General features: G+C 52.8%; 1 protein-coding gene across 4 annotated transcripts in view; it reads right to left on the minus strand.

Annotated features, from left to right (window-relative positions):
• Positions 1–848: 848 nt before the first annotated feature.
• The window catches only part of STK11 (serine/threonine kinase 11), a 120,469-nt gene continuing 98,653 nt past the window's right edge, over positions 849–22,664 (minus strand). For 2 of the 4 annotated variants that reach the window (XM_085639564.1, XM_085639563.1), the window contains 2 exons: positions 3,597–3,832; positions 849–2,255 (listed from right to left, as the gene is read on the minus strand). In XM_085639564.1, coding sequence (XP_085495690.1) covers positions 3,621–3,832 — 212 coding nt within the window. In that variant the 3' untranslated portion in view covers positions 849–2,255; positions 3,597–3,620. Of the gene's footprint in view, positions 2,256–3,596; positions 3,833–18,915; positions 20,133–22,664 lie in introns of those variants that run through there. The other 2 variants (XM_085639561.1, XM_085639562.1) reach the window with 2 other exon arrangements.

Raw genomic sequence — 22,664 nt, forward strand, 5'->3', positions numbered from 1 at the left:
CCCCTCCCCCAGACCTGACGTAAAATGCCCTCATTTGTTATTTAAAAGGCTCTCCCAGCATTAGGAGCCAGTGCAGAGCATTCACTTTTATCGCCGGACTCAGGCATCCTACAGCAGAGGGCCCCTCCCTCCTTGAGGGCCCCTCCCCTCCTTGAGGTCCCTCCCCTCCCCTCTTTGAGGGCCCCTCCCTCCTTTGAGGTCCCCTCCCCTCCTCGGATGCCCCTCCCTCCTCGGAGGTCTCCACATCCCTCTTTAAACTCAAACCTTTCTCCTTTGGCTCTACTGTGGTTCCCGGGCATGGCACCTCTCCATCCACGGATGCCGCAGCATTCCTGCCGAGGCACAGCACCACTCTCATCGAACTGGCCACAGCCCACCACATGCACCGCAGCATTCTGGACATAAATAATGCATGGTATCATGGTATCTTGCGTTGGATAGAGTAACCCTCGAGCAGCAGGGGCGTTTGCGTCCTGCGCTACCTCCCTTTTTGGCGGGATGACATCCCTCCTCATGCAGGGGGGGCATCCTTCCTTTGGCGAGGCTGCAGCTATCGACAGAGGATTGTTCCCATCTGATCCTCGCTGCAGCTGGGCTCCATCTTGGATGAAGCAGCCCACCATCCTGAGGAACCCTTGCGGCGCTCCACAGGACGCATTCCAGTTTCTCCAGCCCCCATTCCTCGATGCCGTAACATACACTCCACAAATCCCCCATCCTTACAGATTGGCTCCATCTTTGGGTACAGCAGCACCCCTCCTTCCACCAATCTACCCCACCCCCCTCGCGACTGGACTCCATCCTTAAGCAAGGCTACCATCCAACTCAGATTATCTTTGCGACATGAAAACATTCACCAATAAATTTTATTCTTTCCATAATTAAAGTCCTCCAGGCGAGCGCTGGTGCCAGCTCCCATGCGAGCATATAGGATTTAATACCATCTGCTCGTTGGGTTCGTCTTTCAAACGCATCGCAGTGCGCACCAGGGATGGACACCCAACGGGACCAGCACAGGACACGAGTTTGAACCATAAAGTGCACTTCCACAACTTCACGCTTCCAGCGGATCCTGGGGTGAAACGGAGAGCGGGGAGAACCTAGCGGTCAAGGGGTGTTTAAAAACCAGGAGAATCGGAGGGTCAAGAGGCGAGCAAAGAACCAAGAGAGGCGGTCAAGGATAGACTGCAGGCTTCTACGGGCAAGAAAAGAACCCAGAAGTTGGGGTGGGCATTGTGGCAAGCAAAGAAACTTGGGGGTGAAGGAGGATGCAGAGAACCTCCTGTGATCAAGAGAAGATGAAAGAAGCAGGAGACATAAAAGGAAGAGGGCGAGGGAAGCGTGAGGAGGCCTCCGGGTCAGGGTCATGCAGGAGCAGGGGTGGCAGGCAGCAAGGAAGGGAATGGGTCTGAGACTGGACTAGGGCAGGGGGTCTCAGTGGAAAGTAAGGTGAGGTCTTGAAGACCAGAGATGCGGGCAGCAGAACAACAAGTCACAAGCGCAGACAGAAGGACTGGATTTGTTGCAGACTAAGGGGTCAGAGGGCAGCCAGAGGAGGCCAAGTACTGCATGTAGAGAATCCAGAGGTAAGACGTCACATGCAGGACTGAAGCGGGGGCGCAGTTTCTCAATAAAGGTGCAAGGCTTGGCACCGGGGACATATGAGCGAGGTAAGGAGAGGAGGCCTCATCTTTGATAAAAAGAGGTGAAAACCCAAGACAGCAAAGGACAGAGGGTGAAGGCGAGGGAGAAAGAGGCAGAATGGGGGCCACAGGCAGAACGGGGGCCACAGAAGCCACAGTGGTACAGAGTTATGATGTCAAGTGTTCAAGGGATCAGATGGGACTTAAGAGCCGGGTGCGCCAGATGGGGTGATTAAAAAACGAGTCCAATACTGAACACTCGTCCCTAGACACAGGAAACAAGTGGATGCAAAATAAATATCTCCAAAAGACATGTCCTGTCCGCTCCCCTCTGGTCTCCATGAAAGAATGAACATAGGGGTTCTGTCTCCCCAATCTTCAGGGGGAGATGCCGTTGGAGAGCGCGTCATCCATTAAAGAGCTGAGCTAGAGTGTGGCGGGAGCTCTTGCACTGGTCCCGGGTCTACACCTTCACACCAAGCCCACTCTACACAACGTCACGTCACTCGGTTTCAAGAACTTTTTGGATTTTCAAGTGTTCTCCTGAGCACGGGTCCAAAGGGGTCTCCAACTGGGGCTAAAAAGGCAAAGACCCAAAGGAATCCAGAGAATCTACAACAGATAGAAAAAAAGGTCATCAGGAACACACTGTACAGGCCAAGATCAACCGTCCAAAGCAAGAACCCCACTGACACCCCTAGAGAGACTCCCAGGGCAACCCCATGACTGCGTACCTTCATGGCTAAGAGGCCACGGCCAAATCACCAGCAGACACGACTGCAGCCGTATACCCAGGTAAGCTTGACCACTGCACATGCCAAGATCCCCCCTATCCTACCCACATGCCAAGATCTACCCTAACCTACCCTACGCACATGCCAAGATCTACCCTAACCTACCCTACCCACATGCCAAGATCTACCCTAACCTACCCTACCCACATGCCAAGATCTACCCTACCCACATGCCAAGATCTACCATACCAGGGAAAAACCACGATTGTGCACTTTCCATGGCTGAGCCACCAGTAGACACAACTTCTGGTTTCTACCCAAGTCAGCATGACCAGTGACGGTCCTAAACCTACCTACCAACCGACCCGACTCGACTCTACTCTACTCTACCCAGCCCATACAACATAATCTTCCCTACCAGGGCAACACCACCACTGTGTACATTCCCTGTCAACAGTCAATAGCACAATGACCAGCAGGGGCATGTACAGTCACTCTACCAGGGCAACGTCACCAGTACGTAAACCTACAGCAGCAGTACTATTATGTACTCAAACAACGGTCAGATAAGACTCGATGCACTGGTACATACGCTGTACATGGCCAGTACGACTGGTACGCACACTATACCAGGGCAGTAGGACTAGTATGCACCCTGTACCAGGGCAGCATTACCAATAGGCACATCTACATGCACTACCCCAGGGCAGGACTGCAAGGGCACATACACCTACTGTCCCTCTACCAGAGCCCCCTGAAGGGAAGCAGGCTACGATCAATCCCCCGCCGCCCCCCTTTATCAGGAGCGGAGCACAACCACATACAGGGGCGGGACTTGGCACAGCAGAAGGTGACTGGCTGATCTGAGTGGTCGTGCCAACACAGGTATGGCAGGAGCAGTGCACAACCACATACAGGGGTGGGACTTGGCCCGCAGAAGGTGAACTGGCGGATCTCAGTGGTCGTGCCAACACAGGTATGGCAGGAGCGGTGCACAAGGGGGGGCAGTGCTATAGTTGAGGGCGCAGTCCTCCGTGTGGCATCTCAACATAGTAAGACAGCCTGCTGTCCGTACTCCACCCTCAGGACTCTACAACAGTTGCAGTCACTTCACGCCTTCTCCTGTAGGCTCAGCTGGTCTATTTCAGCAAACAGTAAAATTTACAGGCCCCTCCTCTCCGCCCTGAACAGCCACTGGGCGCGCCCAGCGGGCACTTACCATCAGGCGCTGCTGTGCCCTTGCTCACTGCTGTTTGCAGGTGGACAGCTTGCGGATCTTGCTGCTGGCAGAGTGGGCCTTGCGTTGCGCGCCAGAGGCGGCGCTCGCCCTCCGCTCAGTCTTGCTTTTGGTGCTGATCTGCGCCGTCTCTGTGCCGTTCATGCATAGCGGCTTGCTGCTGGCCCCTCTGCTCCGGTCCTGTCCATTCTGCCCAGTGTCCTCCTCTGGTACTTGTCCTGGAGAGGAGAGAAGGCGGAGGCCAGGTTAGCGCCTGGAGGAAGCCCATGCGGACATCATGGAGGGTCCAAGGGGGAGCAGGCTGGGGCCCTGCGAGCGAGACAGCCAAGATCCCCTAAAGGAGTCTCTGATGCCACCAGCATCCACCAGCACCCACCAGAAGCACCAGCCCCTCAAACACATCTACTTGAGCTAAAAACCTGAGAAACAAAACCCCCGACAATCACAGAAGTAGCTGCCTCGAAGGAAGAGGTGAAGAGATATTACACACAGGCTTCCCTTCAAACAATTGTCCTACTCAGGAGAAATCTATCAACCATTTCTTCAAATAAATGCTCCGACATTTCATTGAGGCCTCAGGCAGAAGGATGGATTAAAATAAAAAGAAAAAAAAGGATTTAACAGTCTTATTTAAAGCTTAGACAAACAGGAGATGTTTGGGAAACAGCAGTTCTAGAGTTACAGCTCTCTACAGACACTCCATTACACTCTCACAATGCAGCCTGCAGAAGGCTCTCACCAGACCCTCACAATGCAGCCTGCAGAAGGCTCTCACCAGACCCTCACAAGGCAGTCATCGGAAGGTTCGCACCCAGGCACCCCACAGCAGCACCCGGACACCCCACAGCAGCACCCGGGCACCCCACAGCAGCACCCGGGCACCCCACAGCAGCACCCGGGCACCCCACAGCAGCACCCGGGCACCCCACAGAGTCCCCTCCGTCGCCACTCATGACCAAGGGCTCGAACAGCATTCACATGTGAAATTGCTTGAGGCATCCTGACACAGGGAACAAGGCGCAGTGGCCATGCAACGCGCACCGCACAAACAGCTTATGAAACAAAAAAAGGCTAGTGAAGGCCAGTGGGGGCATGCACACCTCAGTATCATGAATGGCAAAAGATTCACCGTTAGTAAGTACTGCCTGTCAAGAGATATCCGTGCCACAAAGTGCTCCAGACCACACAGCAGTGAACCACAACACTCGTCATGGGTCCTGTTGCAAACCTAGAGTGTAGGAACACCGCCCATGTATGCATTTTTACTCCATTAACTGCTCTGGCGGGCGTTCATCGATGGCACAGATGTCGTGAGATCTGCCTGCGTGGAACCGATGGCCAGACAAGTCAAGAAAGGCCATTCCTTGCCCTAGGACCAATGGACCCTCATCTCTTCTTGGCGATGCCAGGACGCCTAAACTGGCTACCGAAAGGCAGAGATTACCACAAACCTAGCCTTCAGAAACCAGGTGGTGAAGCGCAAGACCCGTCTGCTGGAGCCCGAGGTAGCCCTTAGCTGGTAGGATGAGATGAACCACTACCACCAGTACCAGAATTTATGAAACTCGACAGATCAAGTCAAAGTGTTTCCACAAGCATTAGCCTGCATCCTTGAGTGGTTCCCATGGTGATGGTCCTGGGCATCTGAGGGTGTGAGGGCATTGCCCTTTGAAAGCAAAATGGGTTCAAGTGATTGAGGGGCAAACTACGTGCTTTAAGTTCATCCTGGGCCCTAACTTGTCCAATTCTGGTGAGACTCATATGGGGCAAGTAGGAAAGATATCAAAGCGCTGAGAAGTTAATTACAAAGAGAAAGTCAGAGCTGTTCAAGATTGCCTCATCCTGAGACTTGTGGATCAAAGCACTGAGCAGTCAATTGCACAGAGCAAGTCAGAGGTATTCAAAATCACCTCATCCTGAGACGTGCATCGAAGCAATGTGAAGTCAACCCCATGGAGCACGTCGGGCATACAAGACCGCCAGAGGCCTGAGCGTCGAATCACTGAAGGCAATTACACGAAGCAACAAGGCTGCCGCCACAACTGTATCTCAGAAATGTGCGTCTTGAACCGACTGCGGCTTAGCTCAAACCGAAAAAACCTGATGCCCTCAATTCAAGGTCGAAAGACCCTCAGTAGGGCCTTCGCTAGTCACGCATCCAGGGACCCCCGCGCCGGAGGTGGTCGCTGCCATGACTTTGGTGAGCATCTTTAGCCGGCAGGAGAGCCATCCGACACAACATTTCAAGAACTTCCTGTGGGAATTCCAGTGAAACCAAAGAAGAGTGCATCCCTAGGCACACCGTGTAAAGCCCATCCCCTTCACAAGCTACAGAGGCTCTGAGCTCCCGCTTACTATGGAAGAGAACCCACCAGGGAGGAGGGCCGGTCCAGCCACGCCCCAGTCTCATGGGAACAGAGGCTCTGAGCTCCCGCTTAAACCTACCAGGGAGGAGGGCAGGTCCAGCCACGCCCTGTTCATCAGGTCTCATGGGAACCGAGGCTCTGAGCTCCCACTTACTATGGAAGAGAACCCACCAGGGAGGGGGGCCGGTCCAGCCACGCCCCAGTCTCATGGGAACAGAGGCTCTGAGCTCCCGCTTACTATGGAAGAAAACCCACCAGGGAGGAGGGCCGGTCCAGCCACGCCCCAGTCTCATGGGAACAGAGGCTCTGAGCTCCCGCTTACTAAGGAAGAGAACCCACCAGGGAGGGGGGCCGGTCCAGCCACGCCCCAGTCTCATGGGAACAGAGGCTCTGAGCTCCCGCTTAAACCTACCAGGGAGGAGGGCAGGTCCAGCCACGCCCTGTTCATCAGGTCTCATGGGAACAGAGGCTCTGAGCTCCCACTTACTATGGAAGAGAACCCACCAGGGAGGAGGACCGGTCCAGCCACGCCCCAGTCTCATGGGAACAGAGGCTCTGAGCTCCCGCTTACTATGGAAGAGAACCCACCAGGGAGGGGGGCCGGTCCAACCACACCCCGTTCCTCAGGTCTCATGGGAACAGAGGCTCTGAGCTCCCGCTTAAACCTACCAGGGAGGAGGGCAGGTCCAGCCACGCCCTGTTCCTCAGGTCTCATGGGAACAGAGGCTCTGAGCTCCCGCTTACTATGGAAGAGAACCCACCAGGGAGGGGGGCCGGTCCAGCCACGCCCCAGTCTCATGGGAACAGAGGCTCTGAGCTCCCGCTTACTATGGAAGAAAACCCACCAGGGAGGAGGGCCGGTCCAGCCACGCCCCAGTCTCATGGGAACAGAGGCTCTGAGCTCCTGCTTACAATGGAAGAGAACCCACCAGGGAGGAGGGCAGGTCCAGCCACGCCCTGTTCCTCAGGTCTCATGGGAACAGAGGCTCTGAGCTCCCGCTTACTATGGAAGAAAACCTACCAGGGAGGAGGGCCGGTCCAACCACACCCCGTTCCTCAGGTCTTATGGGAACAGAGGCTCTGAGCTCCCGCTTACTATGGAAGAGAACCCACCAGGAAGGAGGGCCGGTCCAGCCACACCCAGGTCTCAGAGGCTCTGAGCTCCCGCTTACTATGGAATAGAACCCACCAGGGAGGAGGGTCAGTCCAGCCATGCCCTGTTCCTCAGGTCTCATGGGAACAGAGGCTCTGAGCTCCCGCTTACTATGGAAGAGAACCCACCAGGGAGGAGGGCCAGTCCAGCCACGCCCTGTTCCTCAGGTCTCATGGGAACAGAGGCTCTGAGCTCCCACTTACTATGGAAGAGAACCCACCAGGGAGGAGGGCTGGTCCAGCCACGCCCTGTTCCTCAAGTCTTATGGGAACAGGGGCTTTGGTAGTCAGATGGGCCCTGGAATGCCCAGATCATGCAAAGCAGACTTCTTGCTTCTGAAATCTCAGGGTGAGCAAAGCAGGCTGGGTCTGTGCCCCGTGACCCACATGTTCCAAAAGTGGCAGGAGCACTGTGTGACTAAAAGGACATTTTTTTCTGAAAATAATTGGCAAAGCCATGGAATTACACCTTTGTTTTAGGGTTTATTGGTAAGAGTCTGACAATAGGGGGGCTAGAGGAGATCATTTAGGGGGACCCATTAGCAAAACCAGTTTGTCTCACTGTTGAGTTGGTGTAGGACACTTATGAGCGACTGCCGTTCAGGAGGGGTGGAGGTGCCACAGATGGGGTGATGCTGAGAAGGTTCTTCACCCCTCCGAGTGGCCCACCAGGGTACTAGAGGCAGAAGCTGAAGGAAACGAATATTTAGATGTATCCGGTTGGAGTAAGTGTGCCCGGGGTTGTAAAAGGTTCTGTTCAATCCTTCCGCAGCATCGATAGTGTGAGTAAAAATGTGCAGCGCGTGCCCTACGCCGGAGGGCTCCTGGCCTTGCATGCAAGAACCGAGGCACTTGGACTTACTCTGGCCCATGGCACGCAACGCTAGATCAGGTAAACACGCGGGCAGAGGAGGGCTCGCGTCTGTACAGGGAGTGCCAGTGTCCGCTCAGCGGAGAGGCGCACGGAAGATCGCTTAGTGGGGAAAGGGGGCTGAAAGATTCAGCAAAAGAGAAAGAGCAAAGTGTAGCAGAGACTGACAGAAAATAAACTGAAAACAGGAACCATACACAACAGCCAGTGATGCAGGGTGCCGGGGCTGCAGGAGCAGCAGAAAGTTAAGACACGGGGACATCTTAACTCCGAGACAAGGAACCGAGGCGTCGCCACATCACAGCAGAGGAGGAGGACGAGGCACCCGGCGAAGAGAGACATACATGTATCGCGACTGTTCTCGGAAATGAAACCCAAAGCTAAAGTTAAAGAAAGAGTTGTGACGACAGTAAGAGAACAGCACTGGCAGAGGGAGCTGCCAGTGAAAGCAGAGGTGGTGTGGGTCACAACCAGTGATGCGCTCAGCACAATGGAGGCAGCACAATTGGGGATGCAGACGCAGCATCCCGTGGTTGCCATGGCACCCACGCGACGTGCAGATGCATCGAGAGGGAGCGCCACAGACTGGTCCAGGCTTCCAGCTCCGAGAAGCCCCGGCGCCCCTCCCTGGCGCGCGGTGACTCAGCCTCTCCCCGAGGCGCATTGAATTGGACACGTCTCTGCTCTCCGCGCCCACGTCCGGCCCGTCACCTGCAGCGCCCCGAGATTAAAAATACCAGCAGCGGCGGCTGGGAGCTGTGAAGGGAGCTCGCCGGCCCTGGAGAGGCCGGTCCCGGGCGCAGGATGCCGGGCGCGGAGGGGCCGGTTACAGACCCGCATTAATGCTCTGGGGTCGGAAGCATCTCTAGAGTCTGCGCATGGCCTGGTCACGCAGTGCTCGAGAAGGGACTTTTAATCTAAATCTTGGGTGTCGAACAGGGCAGAGTCCGCATTGACTGCAGGACGTCGCCAATCGGCCCACAATGCCACAAACGTGCCCTCCATTTTGGGTTGGTTTTGTCCCACTGCATGTGTGGCCGGGCCCCTGGCCCTTTGCTGGCAGTGGTGGCGCATTGTACACGTTGGCTGCGAACTGAACCTTGCCAGAAAGGGCGCACCTGCAAAGCCTGCGAGGGGTCACGAGAAAGACTAGAGAGCTGTGTCCAGAGCAGTCTGTCCGACGCCACTTCCCAGCCGAAAGGCCCGGCTGTTCAGCAGCACAGCCCAAATATGGCCAGTAAGCACTGGAAAGGAAGCCATTCCCGAGAGCCGCACACATGTTCAGTGTGCATTCCTGCACCTGTGAGACGCCGAGACCTGCCTGACCCTGGGGGTCTCAACCATCAGGCACATTCCAGCTCTATGTGACAAGCACGCTACTTACCTCCAGTCCGTTCCTGCAGTAAGTACCTTCAGTACGTACCTCCCCACAGTAAGTACCTGGAGTACGTACCTCCAGTAACGGTCTTTCTGGTGGGTGCCCTATCCACCGATTCCTCGTCTTTGAATATTCCCCAGGCGCCAGACTGGGGCTGGGAGTTCACAGCAGCGCTCCCGCACGCCGTGCGGCTAAGTGTGGCCTTGGTTCCGTCCAGTACGGTCTATCCATACAAGCGCCGCCCCTGTGCACCGACATCAGAGTCTTGCTCGACTGTGTCCGCACCCTGTGACGCGGAACACAAAACCACTGGATGCTCCAGTGTGCAGACCTCCACGCTGGGACCTTTAAAGATGGAAGCAGAGAGCTTTCCACAGAAGGGGCAGACAATGAGCGCTCTGCGGCTGGACACCAAGAAGAGCGCGGCCCACGGCAAGTGGCGAGTTCTTCCGACGGACGCTTCGGACCCCAGGTTCCGCACCTCTGTAATAGATACCACAGGAGCACCTCTCAGATTGGAGCGGCCTCGGACAAATGAGTCCTGTAAACAGCAGGCAAAACGCCCAGCTGTACACCAGGAGCAAAATGTGTCCCAGCAACCGGAGTGAACAGACTTTGTGGAAGGGCCCATAGGAGCCAGGATGACATTCACAACTTTGGTCGGGGAGTCCAAAGCCCCTCGGTCTCCATGCATGCAGCTGTGGGGTGCGAAGGCTCGGGAGGAGAGCCCTGCCCTGCTGCGCCAGAAGATCTTCCCGAAGTGGTAGCCTGATCGCAGGACAGGCGCACGGGCTCAGAAGCTGTGGGTACCACGCGGTTCTGGTTCAATCTGGAACCGCTAGGGTGTCTTGGGCCCAGTCACTTCAGAGCTCTGGGCAGGAGGGGCAGAGGCAGGAAGGTATACAGCTGCCCCCGTCACTTCCCAGTCAAAATGTATTTCTGGGGAAAACTTGTGGGAACTCTATCGGGTAAGTTTGGACACTGTGCCTTCTCTGCGGTGGTAAACACATCTAGCCAGGTGTTCCCACTGAAAGTGCCCTGGGACTCCTCCGAGTTGAACAGTCACTGGTGATCCGCTAGGGACCGCCGGATTAACTCGCCCACCTTTGCTTTAAATGGTCCTGGAAAGGGTCTCAATCAGGGAGATGCCCCCACGTTCCAACCATCTCGGCACGTGCAGAGCCTCCCGAAAAGAGCCCCCCCCCCCCACCCCATTACACCCGGCTTTTTGCAGTACCACATGAGGATGGGGTTGTCTACAACAGCCTGTACAGTCCACCCTTGGATGGATGGCAGGAGGCCTTCAAATGGAAGGTGAAGGGGCCGCAACCACAACAGATGGATTAGTAGGCGGATCTCTGATCTCCACCTCACCCAGATGACCGCTCCAACCCAGCACGGACATGTCCGTCACCACTGTCAGCTCTTGGTGGGGAAGGGAGCCGTGTGTGCCACAGGTCACATTTAGGTCGAGCAGCCACCACTGCAGAGATCGAGCAGTCTTCTCCGAAACCCAGATGACATCCGACAGGTTTCCTTGGTAATGGACCCACTAATGCCTCGGATTCCAGTGCAGGGCTCGCATGTGGCATCTAGCGAAACAGATGAGCAGGATGTAGGATGCCTCAGGGCAAGAAACCTCCGAGCTGCTCCCACCAAGAGCCAGGACAGAGGTTGACACACACAGGGATTTTTATTTGAATAATCTACACTCCGTGCGACAGAAGAAAGGCAGCGATCGCCATCATCACTCGTTAACATCCTGCGGGTACTGGGATGGCTGTAGTGGAGCACGGCAAAAAAATTGTTTATGGCCAAACTTAAACCGCAGGTAATGTCTATGGGACTACAGAGCAGGTACATGAAAATACGTGCCCTGCAAGCCCGTGGTGCAGCGGAAAGCAACGCAAAGGCATAGCTCTGCTGGAAAGATCTGGAGGACCCATCGTTGGATGTGATGCACTGCCAACCTTGGAGAAAATGTTGGCTGGGCACTGCTAAAGACATACTAGAGCGGCTTATGGGATAGATGCAGGGGGTCGAGGGAAACATTAGGGTTCACCTTCCAGCTGGAAGCTTGGAACACCAAACTCTCGAGAGTAGCATGTTGCGAGAGACAATCAAGGTTGCAAGGCACAGTCTTTGGTGCCTGGTCTCCTGACCGGTGGACAAGGCCCAGGTTTAGGCCGGATGAGAGAGCAAAGAAGGGCCCTGCCGGATGAGAGCGAGGCCTCGAGGCAGCAGGCCCAGGCTGGAGCGCTTCCGCAAGTATTTTTGTTTTAATCTCAACAGAAGGTGCTGTAGATCCAGGACCTCAGCAACCAAAGGAGGTACCCTCCTCCGTTGGCAGCCCCTGGGGGTGAGGGGCAGTACAGGGGTTGGAGGTGGGGGGGTGCAGGGGAGGAGTGACCCACTATCAGAGGGTGTATCAGGCCCCCTGGGCTCTCGTGAATCCAGGTACAAACTCCCCTTCCTGATGTGGGAGTCGATCATCCCCGTCACCTCGGTCATCGCATACTCTGGTCAGAATCGGAGCCACAAACTGATGGGACCTCTGCGGACCTCTCCTTGGGGCAGGAGTGTTTTGCCTGAATGTGGCCGTCAGGTGCCGGGTGTGCCCGAGAGGAGTCGGAGTGTGACTTCCATTGAATGATTTGGGTCAGGGTTGGGTACTGGTGTTGGCAGCGGATCCTCCGCTGATGTCGGCAACCTCGCGACTGGGGTGTATGAAAGAAGACTGCCCAGGTCTTGGAGCTGGAGTGGACGTCAGCACCGGAGTCGGAGCAGTCCCCGAGGTGGGTTTCAGGAGCTCAGATGCCACGGAGCACAGATCCCCAAGCCGTAGCCCAAGCAGAGGCCCTGCGGACTCTGGGGTCCGGAGCCATGCCAGGAGCGGGAAGAGCGCAAACAAGAAAGTAAGCAGCGGGGCCTCCGCAACAGATGCCGACAGCTGCGGCTCTGCCAATGGCCCAGATAACTCGGGGAGCGTCAGGATCAACTGTGGGATCCATCGGCGCCTCACGTGGAGATCCGGCTCGAGTAGGACCTTCGCAGCTTTCCTAAAGATGGATCGGCAGAGGAGGTGGCGCGTTGATTTACCGTCTTGCGTTTGATCTTGGACTTACCAGATGTCTTCGACCAGGAAGCGGAGTGGTCGTGGGCTCGGACTCGAGACCGGGGCGAGCCCTCAGCCTGGAATCACAGGAGGCGCAGGATTTCTTGTTGGGGTTCAGCATTATACGGATTTGCTTCACAGGCCTGAAAACCCCCGGGTGCAAGACGGTGCATTCATCACTCGACTTCGAGGCGCGCCCAGAGCCCAGACACCAAAGACACGCCATGTACAGCTCAGTCACCGACACCCTCTCTCGACAGCCGGCGCAGGATTTTAATCCTTTGGTTTTAAGTAGACATGGTTCCTTTCTAGGGTGACCAACCGTCCGTAAATTTCACGGACAGTCCGTAATTTCGGCCGTCTGTCCGTTGTCCGTGAAGGATTCTTTAACGGACGCCATTTGTCCGTAATTTTAACCGGGCACCGGTCGCACCACCCTAAAGCCGGCACAGCTTCCACCCACCTCCCTGCTTGACTCCGATGCAGTTGAGGTCGGGTGTAACAGACTCCGGTGCAGCACCAAAGCTCAGATCCCCAGCAGCATTGGAGAGGCGCAGCGGGACGGCGACCCTCACACCTTCCGCCCTTGATGAGCTGCTAAGAGGTGCTTGAAGGTGACAGAGGGAGGGGCTGCAGCGTCAGGAGCAGGGGCATCTATTCAGATGCAAACATCCCTGAATGCGTCAGGTCTCTGCAATTTAGAGGGGCCTCACACATTCCCTTCCTGCCCAGGGCCCCAAAAATCGTTGAACCGGCCCCGATTACACCAAGGCAGCACGTGGTTCTCTTCACAGAGCTTAATTACTGTCACTAAATTGTAAGCAAACCCAAACCTCGGTTCTTCAAACATGCAGTCTATAATGTAATAAAAGAAAGGGCACATTCGCACCCACTCTGATTAACAAAGTATGGAGGACAATCAGTTAAATCAGTTCTCTTGGAGTATCTCCTTTAAGTACTGTACATCACAGTGGGGGATGGCAAAACTAACATTTTAGAAAGAGAGCCTGTCATCTCGTGGTCCTGTCCAGGAGGGGGTGAGGCGCCCTACCCCACCCTGGAAGAGACCAAGATGATACTAGAATACTGCATGCCCACCCCTGTGCCCACCCTGGTGGATCCTGTTCCTCCTCCTGTGATGGCTCCTGTCCCCCGCCTGTGATGGCTCCTGTCCCCCGCCCTGGGTGGCTTCTGTCCCAGTCCTGGAATGGCTCCTGCAGCAAGGGTGAAGTTCTTGATGGGCCTCTTCTCAAAAAGGCTCAGCTCAAAATTAATATGAAAAGGTGGGCGAGTGAGTAAGCGAAGGGATGGGTGGATGGCTGGATGAATTAGTGAAAGGGCGAATGGATGAATGAAAGATTGAATAGATGGAGAATGAGAGAGGATGGATGGATTGATGAGTGAGTGGAAGGATGGATGAGAGAAAAGGTAAATAGCTGGATGTATGGGTGGAAGGGTAGCTGGATGGGTAAAAAGTTGGATGGATGAGTGAAAAGGTGGATGATGAGTGAGTGGATGGATGGATGGATGGGTGAAATGACCTGAAGACCTCACCGAGCTGCTCACACATGGCACATTCACACCGCCGCGCAGGGGAGGGGCATCGCGACATGCGTCAACAAGACCAATGTGGCCAAACTCTCTCCGCCTACCACCTTGGAATCTTAGATAGCCTGTAAGGGGGGCCCGAGGGTATGCACTGACACAGAAACCACACGAGGAGACCCTAGCAAGGACCCAGTGTCAGGGATTTTAACGTCCATGAGACGACGGACAGCAGAAAGCAGTGCGGGGAGCGTCACGCGACTGTCTCCCCATCACACCTGCTCCGTCTCCCCATCCTGGAGGAGCGACAGGAGACAGAAGGCACATTTCCTTCCGACACAGTACAGACCGTGGGCCAGCTGTCTGCTCTGAATTCTGGAGGACTGCCTTGCTCCCGCCAGCAAAGATGGCACGGGTTCATTAAGAATCCAATGTGGGCCTGCATGGGTGACTCATCCGCCCTTCCCACGAGCAGCAGAACACGGCTCCCACCCCCCTCCATACTGCACAGCACTCCCTTCACAACACCTCAGAGCCCTCATGAGCCCACCCACTCCTCACAGAGTAGGTCATGCACTGGCACGGATTCCAACATTTTAATGCAACTAAACTCAACCCAGCCCAAGGCTGAAGCTGCTTCCACCACAGGAGTCACACGCGAGACTGGAACATTGCAAGCAACAATGCACGAGGAGACTAAAAACAAGGCAAATGCAAGGGGTTAAATACATGGCATAGGGCATGGAGTAAAGGGAAAGCAACAGTATAGGAACCTTGCAAAGAGAATGTAACAAGGTTCAACCATAGTAAAGCAAATGCCAAGGGAAACCAGCACAGCAAAGAGGATACCGCAGGATACAACACAACAAACGAAATGCCACAGGATAACACACAGAATAGAAAGGGAATGTTAAAGGACATAAAACATTGAAAAGGCAGTGCAAAAGGGACAGGAGCACAGGAAAGGGAATACAAAGGGATCCAAGCACAGGAAAGGGAATACACAGGGATCCAAGCACAGGAAAGGGAATACACAGGGATCCAAGCACAGGAAAGGGAATACACAGGGATCCAAGCACAGGAAAGAGAATACACAGGGATCCAAGCACAGGGACAAGAATACACAGGGATCCAAACACAGGGACAAGAATACACAGGGATCCAAGCACAGGAAAGGGAATACAAAGGGAAAGAAGCACAGAAAAGGGAATACAAAGGGACAGGTACACGGAAAAGGGAATACAAACGGATCCAAGCACAAGAACAGAAATACAAAGGGATCCAAGCACAGGAACAAGAATACAAAGGGATCCAAGCACAGGAACAAGAATACAAAGGGATCCAAAAACAGAAAAGGGAATACAAAGGGACAGGTGAACGGAAAAGGGAATACAAAGGGATCCAAGCACAAGAACAGGAATTCAATGGGATCCAAGCACAGGAAAGGGAATACAAAGGGACTGGAGCACAGAAAAGGGAATACAAAGGGACTGGAGCACAGAAAAGGGAATACAAAGGGACTGGAGCACAGAAAAGGGAATACAAAGGGACTGGAGCACAGAAAAGGGAATACAAAGGGACTGAAGCACAGAAAAGGGAATACAAAGGGACTGAAGCACAGAAAAGGGAATACAAAGGGACTGGAGCACAGAAAAGGGAATGCAACAGTATAGAGATAAAGGGAATGTCATGGAATAAGAGCAAAGGGATTCCAACTGGTCTAAGACTGAAAAAGTAGAGGTTCTCCAATCTGGGCCACCTGGAACCTTGAGTGGTTACTCGTGCACACCCATGTCTCACTAAAATGCTCCTGGCCCCCCAACTCAACTAGAATGACCAGCACGATTGTGCACACACCCGAGTTCAGTTATCTTGGCACAGTTTGCTGCACCCAAACAGCAACCGGCAAAGGTGATGTTGTGATGGGCTCCAGCAGTCACAGGCGCATCACACTATCCCTGAACAGGACACAATCAGCCCCTTCAGACGCCGGCCCAGGATTTCCTGCATCCATCACCAGCACCTCTTCTGCACGGATACAGAGACCAAGCACGATCTTTCTGATCAAGTATGTACCTCCAACAATGGAACCAGACTCCCCGTGCAGCGCGAGCTGGGCATCATCTTCGCACATGTAAATATCTGGCTGATGGGCTCTGATATGATCAGACCCTCAGAAGAGTATGTGCAGCTGTGAACACAGCCCCCTGTGATAACTACAGAGGGGCGGGAGGGACTACGCAAGGCCAAAGGTTTAAAGCCATTACATGCAGCGTGCTACCATCACCAAAGTTCAGCCACCTTTAAATCACCGCAAAGGGCGGCCATCAACCCAACGGCTACAGACAGATCCTAGAGCATTAAGGGCCTGCCTGAAGTATCACCAACATCCAACAAGGTGCTCTTCAACTCCTGAACCCCAAGGGGACGTGGACTGAGCATATCAAGCCAAACCCTATGCACTCGCCGCTACAAGACCTTTCCCACCAGGACTGGGAGAGCCGAAGGCACTCGAGTTGAGAGCATGGGGGGAGAGTTCATCCCTCCAGACACTTGCACCCAATCGCTGCTGGTGCCATGAGGTGGAACACCTTGCTTCCAGGAGAGGTAAAGAGATTAAAGATGGGACAAGTCTGGGGTTTCATTGCACAAGTGTTTACTTTAGCATCTTATTCATCAGCGAATGAAAGCTCATCTACAGCCATCTGTCCCTCCAACCTCAAACCAGAAGTCATTTACGACAGAACTCCATGTTAGACTTTAACTTGAGCATGGTCTGCAAGTTAAACTGGGCCAGTTTATTACAAGACAGTTGGAGTAAGAGGAGATAAGTACCTCCACAACAGGATGTTTGCTGCTACTCGGGTCCTGTGCTTGGTGAACGCTCTGAGAATACAGTTCAGGACAAAAGGCCGAATGAGCGGAGGAACCTCAGAGAAGGAGCTAGATCAAGCTCTAAAAGTCAGCCTCTTGGAGGCACAAGGAGCAGAGCCAGTGCCCCCCTGCTGCTGCTTTTAGAAAGGAAAGGGGCACCTTAGCAGGTGCAACCTCTTTAAATGTCCTTCTAGAAGGAGAATCAATTTCTAGGTCTAGATCTCATCAAACACAATGTCTGCGGAACCCAGAAGCAGCAGCCCCCAGTCTTTAGAATAAGCTGCAGAGTCAGAGAGAGAAAAACAAAGTCGGAATGCCCACGTTGCTAGAGATAGACCACAAAATGAATTACACCCATGTATCCGAAGATTCCCAGGGAAGACTGGAAAAGGCATCACGAAAGATACTGGCGTGGAACCCATCACTGTGCCAAATGTACAAACCCTAAGGACATCCTGCAAAACAAGTAGCCTGAAAACTGAACTTGTGGAGGACTCGTGAAAAACCAAAAGAAACTTCAAAGATACTATGGTGTTTGCTCAAGACAAGGGTATGAAAGTTCTCCGTTCTCACATGCTTCTCTATTCCACAAGCAACTTAGGCAACGCAAGTGAAAGTCAGAGTCTTGAAGATGAGGTACAGAGAACGGATGGAAGAGGGCTAGAGAAGGAAACCAGAGTTTCGAAGACAAAGTACAGCGAGTGGAGGGAGAAGGAAACTACAGTCTTTAACACTAGGCACAGAGATAACGGAGGGAAGGGGGAGCACACGGGTCTTGAACACTAGGTATAGAGACAGCGGAGAGATGGGGGAGGGAGGACAGAGTCTTGAAGACTAGGTATAGAGAGAGCGGAGGGATGGAGAGGACAGTCTTGAAGACTAGGTATAGAGAGAGTGGAGGGATGGAGAGGACAGAGTCTTGAAGACTAGGTATAGAGAGAGTGGAGGGATGGAGAGGACAGAGTCTTGAAGACTAGGCATAGAGAGAGTGGAGGGATGGGACAGGGACGGAGGACAGAGTCTTGAAGACTAGGTATAGAGAGAGTGGCAGGATGGGAGAGGGACAGAGGACAGTCTTGAAGACTAGGTATAGAGAGAGCGGAGGGATGGAGAGGACAGAGTCTTGAAGACTAGGTATATAGAGAGTGGAGGGATGGAGAGGACAGTCTTGAAGACTAGGTATAGAGAGAGGGGAGGGATGGGAGAGGGATGTAGGACAGAGTCTTGAAGACTAGGTATAGAGAGAGTGAAGGGATGGAGGACAGTCTTGAAGACTAGGTATAGAGAGAGCGAAGGGATGACGGACAGAGTCTTGAAGACTAGGTATAGAGAGAGCGAAGGGATGGCGGACAGTCTTGAAGACTAGGTATAGAGAGAGTGGAGGGATGGAGAGGACAGTCTTGAAGACTAGGTATAGAGAGAGTGGAGGGATGGAGAGGACAGAGTCTTGAAGACTAGGTATAGAGAGAGTGGAGGGATGGAGAGGACAGAGTCTTGAAGACTAGGCATAGAGAGAGTGGAGGGATGGGACAGGGACGGAGGACAGAGTCTTGAAGACTAGGTATAGAGAGAGTGGCAGGATGGGAGAGGGACAGAGGACAGTCTTGAAGACTAGGTATAGAGAGAGGGGAGGGATGGAGAGGACAGAGTCTTGAAGACTAGGTATAGAGAGAGGGGAGGGATGGAGAGGACAGTCTTGAAGACTAGGTAAAGAGAGGGGAGAGATGGCAGACAGTCTTGAAGACTAGGTATAGAGAGAGCGAAGGGATGGCGGACAGTCTTGAAGACTAGGTATAGAGAGAGGGGAGGGATGGCGGACAGAGTCTTGAAGACTAGGTATAGAGAGAGTGGAGAGATGGAGGACAGTCTTGAAGACTATGCATAGAGAGAGCGGAGGGATGGGAGAAGGACAGTCTTGAAGACTAGGCATAGAGAGAGCGGAGGGATGGGGAAGGACACTACAGTCGGCCAGTCTAGGCACAGAGATAGTGGAGGGATGGGGGGGGGACGTTTTTGGTTCTGAACACAAATGAAGTTAGGAATATAACGCAATCATAGTTCTATTAAAAAAGGTGGTGGGATAGGAATCTTTAATCTGATCAGAAATCTTGTTTTTCATTAAGTCTCTGAGGTTCATTTTCCTATTCTGCTTCATCACTTGGTGCGGCTGGCTCTTGGGTGTCCAGTGACTGAAGCTCATGTCCACGAATAGCCACTAACTCTCTCAGCTGTGTTATAAGATCGTGAAGTACTTCCATACGAATTGCTTCTGTGGGCCGAGCTCCCTGTACGGACAGCAGCTCCCTCCTCTGGTCAGCATCAGCCGCCTGCAGTCTGACCCCTATGGAGTGAGCTCCCTGTAGAGATAGAAGCTCCCTGCTGTGCTCAGTGTCTGTCTCCTGCTGTGTGACCCCTATGGAGTGAGCTCTCTGTAGAGACAGCAGCTGTTCATCTGTCTCCTGCTGTGTGACCCCTATGGAGTGAGCTCTCTGTAGAGACAGCAGCTTTTCATCTGTCTCCTGCTGTGTGACCCCTATGGAGTGAGCTCTCTGTAGAGACAGCAGCTGTTTATCTGTCTCCTGCAGTCTGATACCTGCTGACTGTGCTCCCTGTACAGAGCAAAGCTGCTTCCTCTGCTCAGCGTCTGTGTCTGTGTCCTGCAGCTGGGCCCTTGTTGACTGAGCTTCCTGCACTGACACTGAAGCTGGTAAGGACCTCTGTCCCATGCCTGCCTCACACTGTCTGTTTCCTGAGGGCGGAGCTCCATCCGCAGGTGCAGGCCCCAGCTCTCTCCTCTGCTCAGCACCCGTCTCCTGCAGCTTCCCTCCTGCTGACTGAGCTCCTTGCACATGCAGCAGCTCTCTCCTCTGCTCAGCACCTGTCTCCTGCAGCTTCCCTCCTGCTGACTGAGCTCCTTGCACATGCAGCAGCTCTCTCCTCTGCTCAGCACCTGTCTCCTGCAGCTTCCCTCCTGCTGACTGAGCTCCTTGCACATGCAGCAGCTCTCTCCTCTGCTCAGCACCTGTCTCCTGCAGCTTCCCTCCTGCTGACTGAGCTCCTTGCACATGCAGCAGCTCTCTCCTCTGCTCAGCATCTGCCTCAAAGGCTGCTTCCTGCTCTCTGACCTCTGGAAGCTGACCTCCTTCTGCAGACCGCTGCTCCCTTTGCTCAGCTTTCCCTCTAGACCACACCCCAAAGGTCTGGTATCCCTCATCACCTAAGAAGCAAAGAACAAATAGCCATTACAAGCCGGTCCATAAAAACGTATCATTTTAGAATCTCCGATTGTAAAATGAAGAAATGAGCGCTTTGTGATAACCCCAACTTCCAAACTGCCTTCTATTCATCTAGCTGTCTAGCTTTGGACAATGTTCCTGAAAACTCAGCACCACAAGTAATCAGTTACTGGCCTTTAACTCCAGCTCGCTTGAGCCAATCAATCCCAGTCGTCAGGCTGGGAATCCCCATTATATAGAAGTATATAGTGTAAACATATACAACATACAGTATAGAACGCAAAAAGGCCATAGGCCTGAAACATAGTATATTTAGTAATACATCCACCTCATTTGAAAGAACCCAAACTTCAGCCAATGAGGTGGAAGTGTAAGCATTCCTACTTTCCCTAGAGGCCACCATATCTCAGATTTCAAAGCACAAGTGTGAGAATAGTATATACAATGAGCCGCTGACCAGGGAGGAGGGAGGGCCGCTTGTGAATAAATGAAAGATAGTAAAGTTGGAGAACTGGAGCTACATGTAAGAATTTCTTCCCCAACATTGGATTTTTTTTAGATACGCATGCTTGAATCAGAATAGCAAGCAGGACACATTACAGAGTAGAACAAAGCAGGAAGCAGACTCGCCTATAAAGAAAATGATTTCTCAATACAGTCTGTCCCACTTCTGTGTCAGCTTCCGCGTCCACGTTTAGGCATTAATGCTTCATGAACGTATGCCTGCAACACCACAGATGTCTTTCAAGTGCACCCAGCTGCGGTTGAAGTCACACGCCTGGTTGAATGCGTCCTCTCTCTCCCCTGAATAGGAGGCTTGGCTTGGCATGACAAAAAGCAATACAGGCTGAGAGCCAACAAGCTACACCCCGTTTGGACAGGGCTTGACCTCTTCGTGGTTGAGCAAACGATACAAAGAGCCGTTCTGATGTGCGCATGTCTTTTGTCTGTTCTACAGAGATACTGAGACATCTACGCCAGTCTCGATAATAGAATGATCTTTCTGCTGGCGAGGATGGACTGTAAAAGAACATCTAACGATGACCAGCTCATTCAAGTGGAAGTCAGCGGGCACCGTAGGGATGAATTTAGAGTTGGATCTGCATATCATTTTGTTCTTAGTGAACCAGAGAAAAATGTTCCGATAGTGAATGCCTGAATCGCTCCCAATCTCCATGCGGACATCACAGCCAGGAGCACCACCGTCTTCCTTGAAACAAACTTGAAGTCCGCTCTAAATACCAGCTCAAAAGGAGGGAATGTCAGCTGACTGAGGACTGTATGAAGCTCTCACAGAAATGGAGGATGTCGAAGAGGTGGAAAAGCTCTTGCTAAATGATCCTTTGGGAAAACAGAGCAGACGTCGAACTGTCGGTCCGTCTAAATCTCGAGACTGCAGCCAGATGGACCCTGACTGACAAATATTTCAGACCACTTTTGACCAAACTTAACAAATATGGCAGGATCTGAACAGGCTTTATTTGAAGCGGATGATGACCCTTAAACCTGCCTCAGACACAGAAACGCTTCCACTTAACATTGAGAGTCTTACTGCTCACCGGAGCAAGAGCCTGCACCAGATTGTTACATTCTGATTAGAGATCCAGATGGCCACATCCTCGGTAGTCAAGTACCATGCAGGAGCACAACACAGGATTGCCCAGCCCCATGGTGCAGGGGGCCTCCTCCACACAGTACTTCGGACAGAGAGCTCCTGATTGAGCTCAAAGGGAGCCCCTCCGCGTACCTTGCAGGGGAGCCCCCTCAAGTTTCGTTATGCCACAGGTAGAATGCTGTCAAGTTCAGCAACTTGGGGTCGTGGTTTAGAATCTCTCCATGATGCCTAGTCAGTATCTTGGGATGCTGTGAGAAAGTGGCTCTGTATATACAGTTACCAAATAGGTACAGGGTGTACAGAGTCCACAGTCCCCAGAAGTTTGGCAGAGGCTAAAGTTAGATATAACCTTACTCTCTAAAGTGGTAGCTTGGTCGAGCAGTAAGGCAGTATCAGAGGACAATGTAAAGCATTTGTTGTACACACTCAGTCAGCAAATGGTCACCCACACTCAAGAAATTAACTCTAGGCCAATGGTTTATATAAAAAAAATATATGGTTGTTTTATTTTAGAACCAACAATAGGTACCAAAATATACTTTCTCAGAATGAGATGCTTTAGTTAAACACTTTTGCAATATGCAATTGACTTTTGTAGGTAATAGTTACAGTTTGTTAGAATAGGCAACACAATAATACATAGAGCTCAATGGGAATTTTAAGTTAGGTGCACCTGATTACTTTAGGATTACTTTTCTAACTCCAGGACTGGATCCTAGTTTCAGTCCTGGGACAGTTCTTGGAAACAAGTGAGTAAATTTGGTTAAGTTACTGCTGTGATTTTTAAACAATATTTTGCCATTTCAAAAGTTGACACTTTGAAACTTTTTCTGATCAAATTACCAATGTTATCCTATGGAAGGAAATTCACTTAGCAGGTAAGTGGGGTTATGGGTAC

The sequence above is a fragment of the Triturus cristatus genome, chromosome 12, assembly GCF_964204655.1.
Source record: "Triturus cristatus chromosome 12, aTriCri1.1, whole genome shotgun sequence".
Taxonomy (NCBI): domain Eukaryota; kingdom Metazoa; phylum Chordata; class Amphibia; order Caudata; family Salamandridae; genus Triturus; species Triturus cristatus.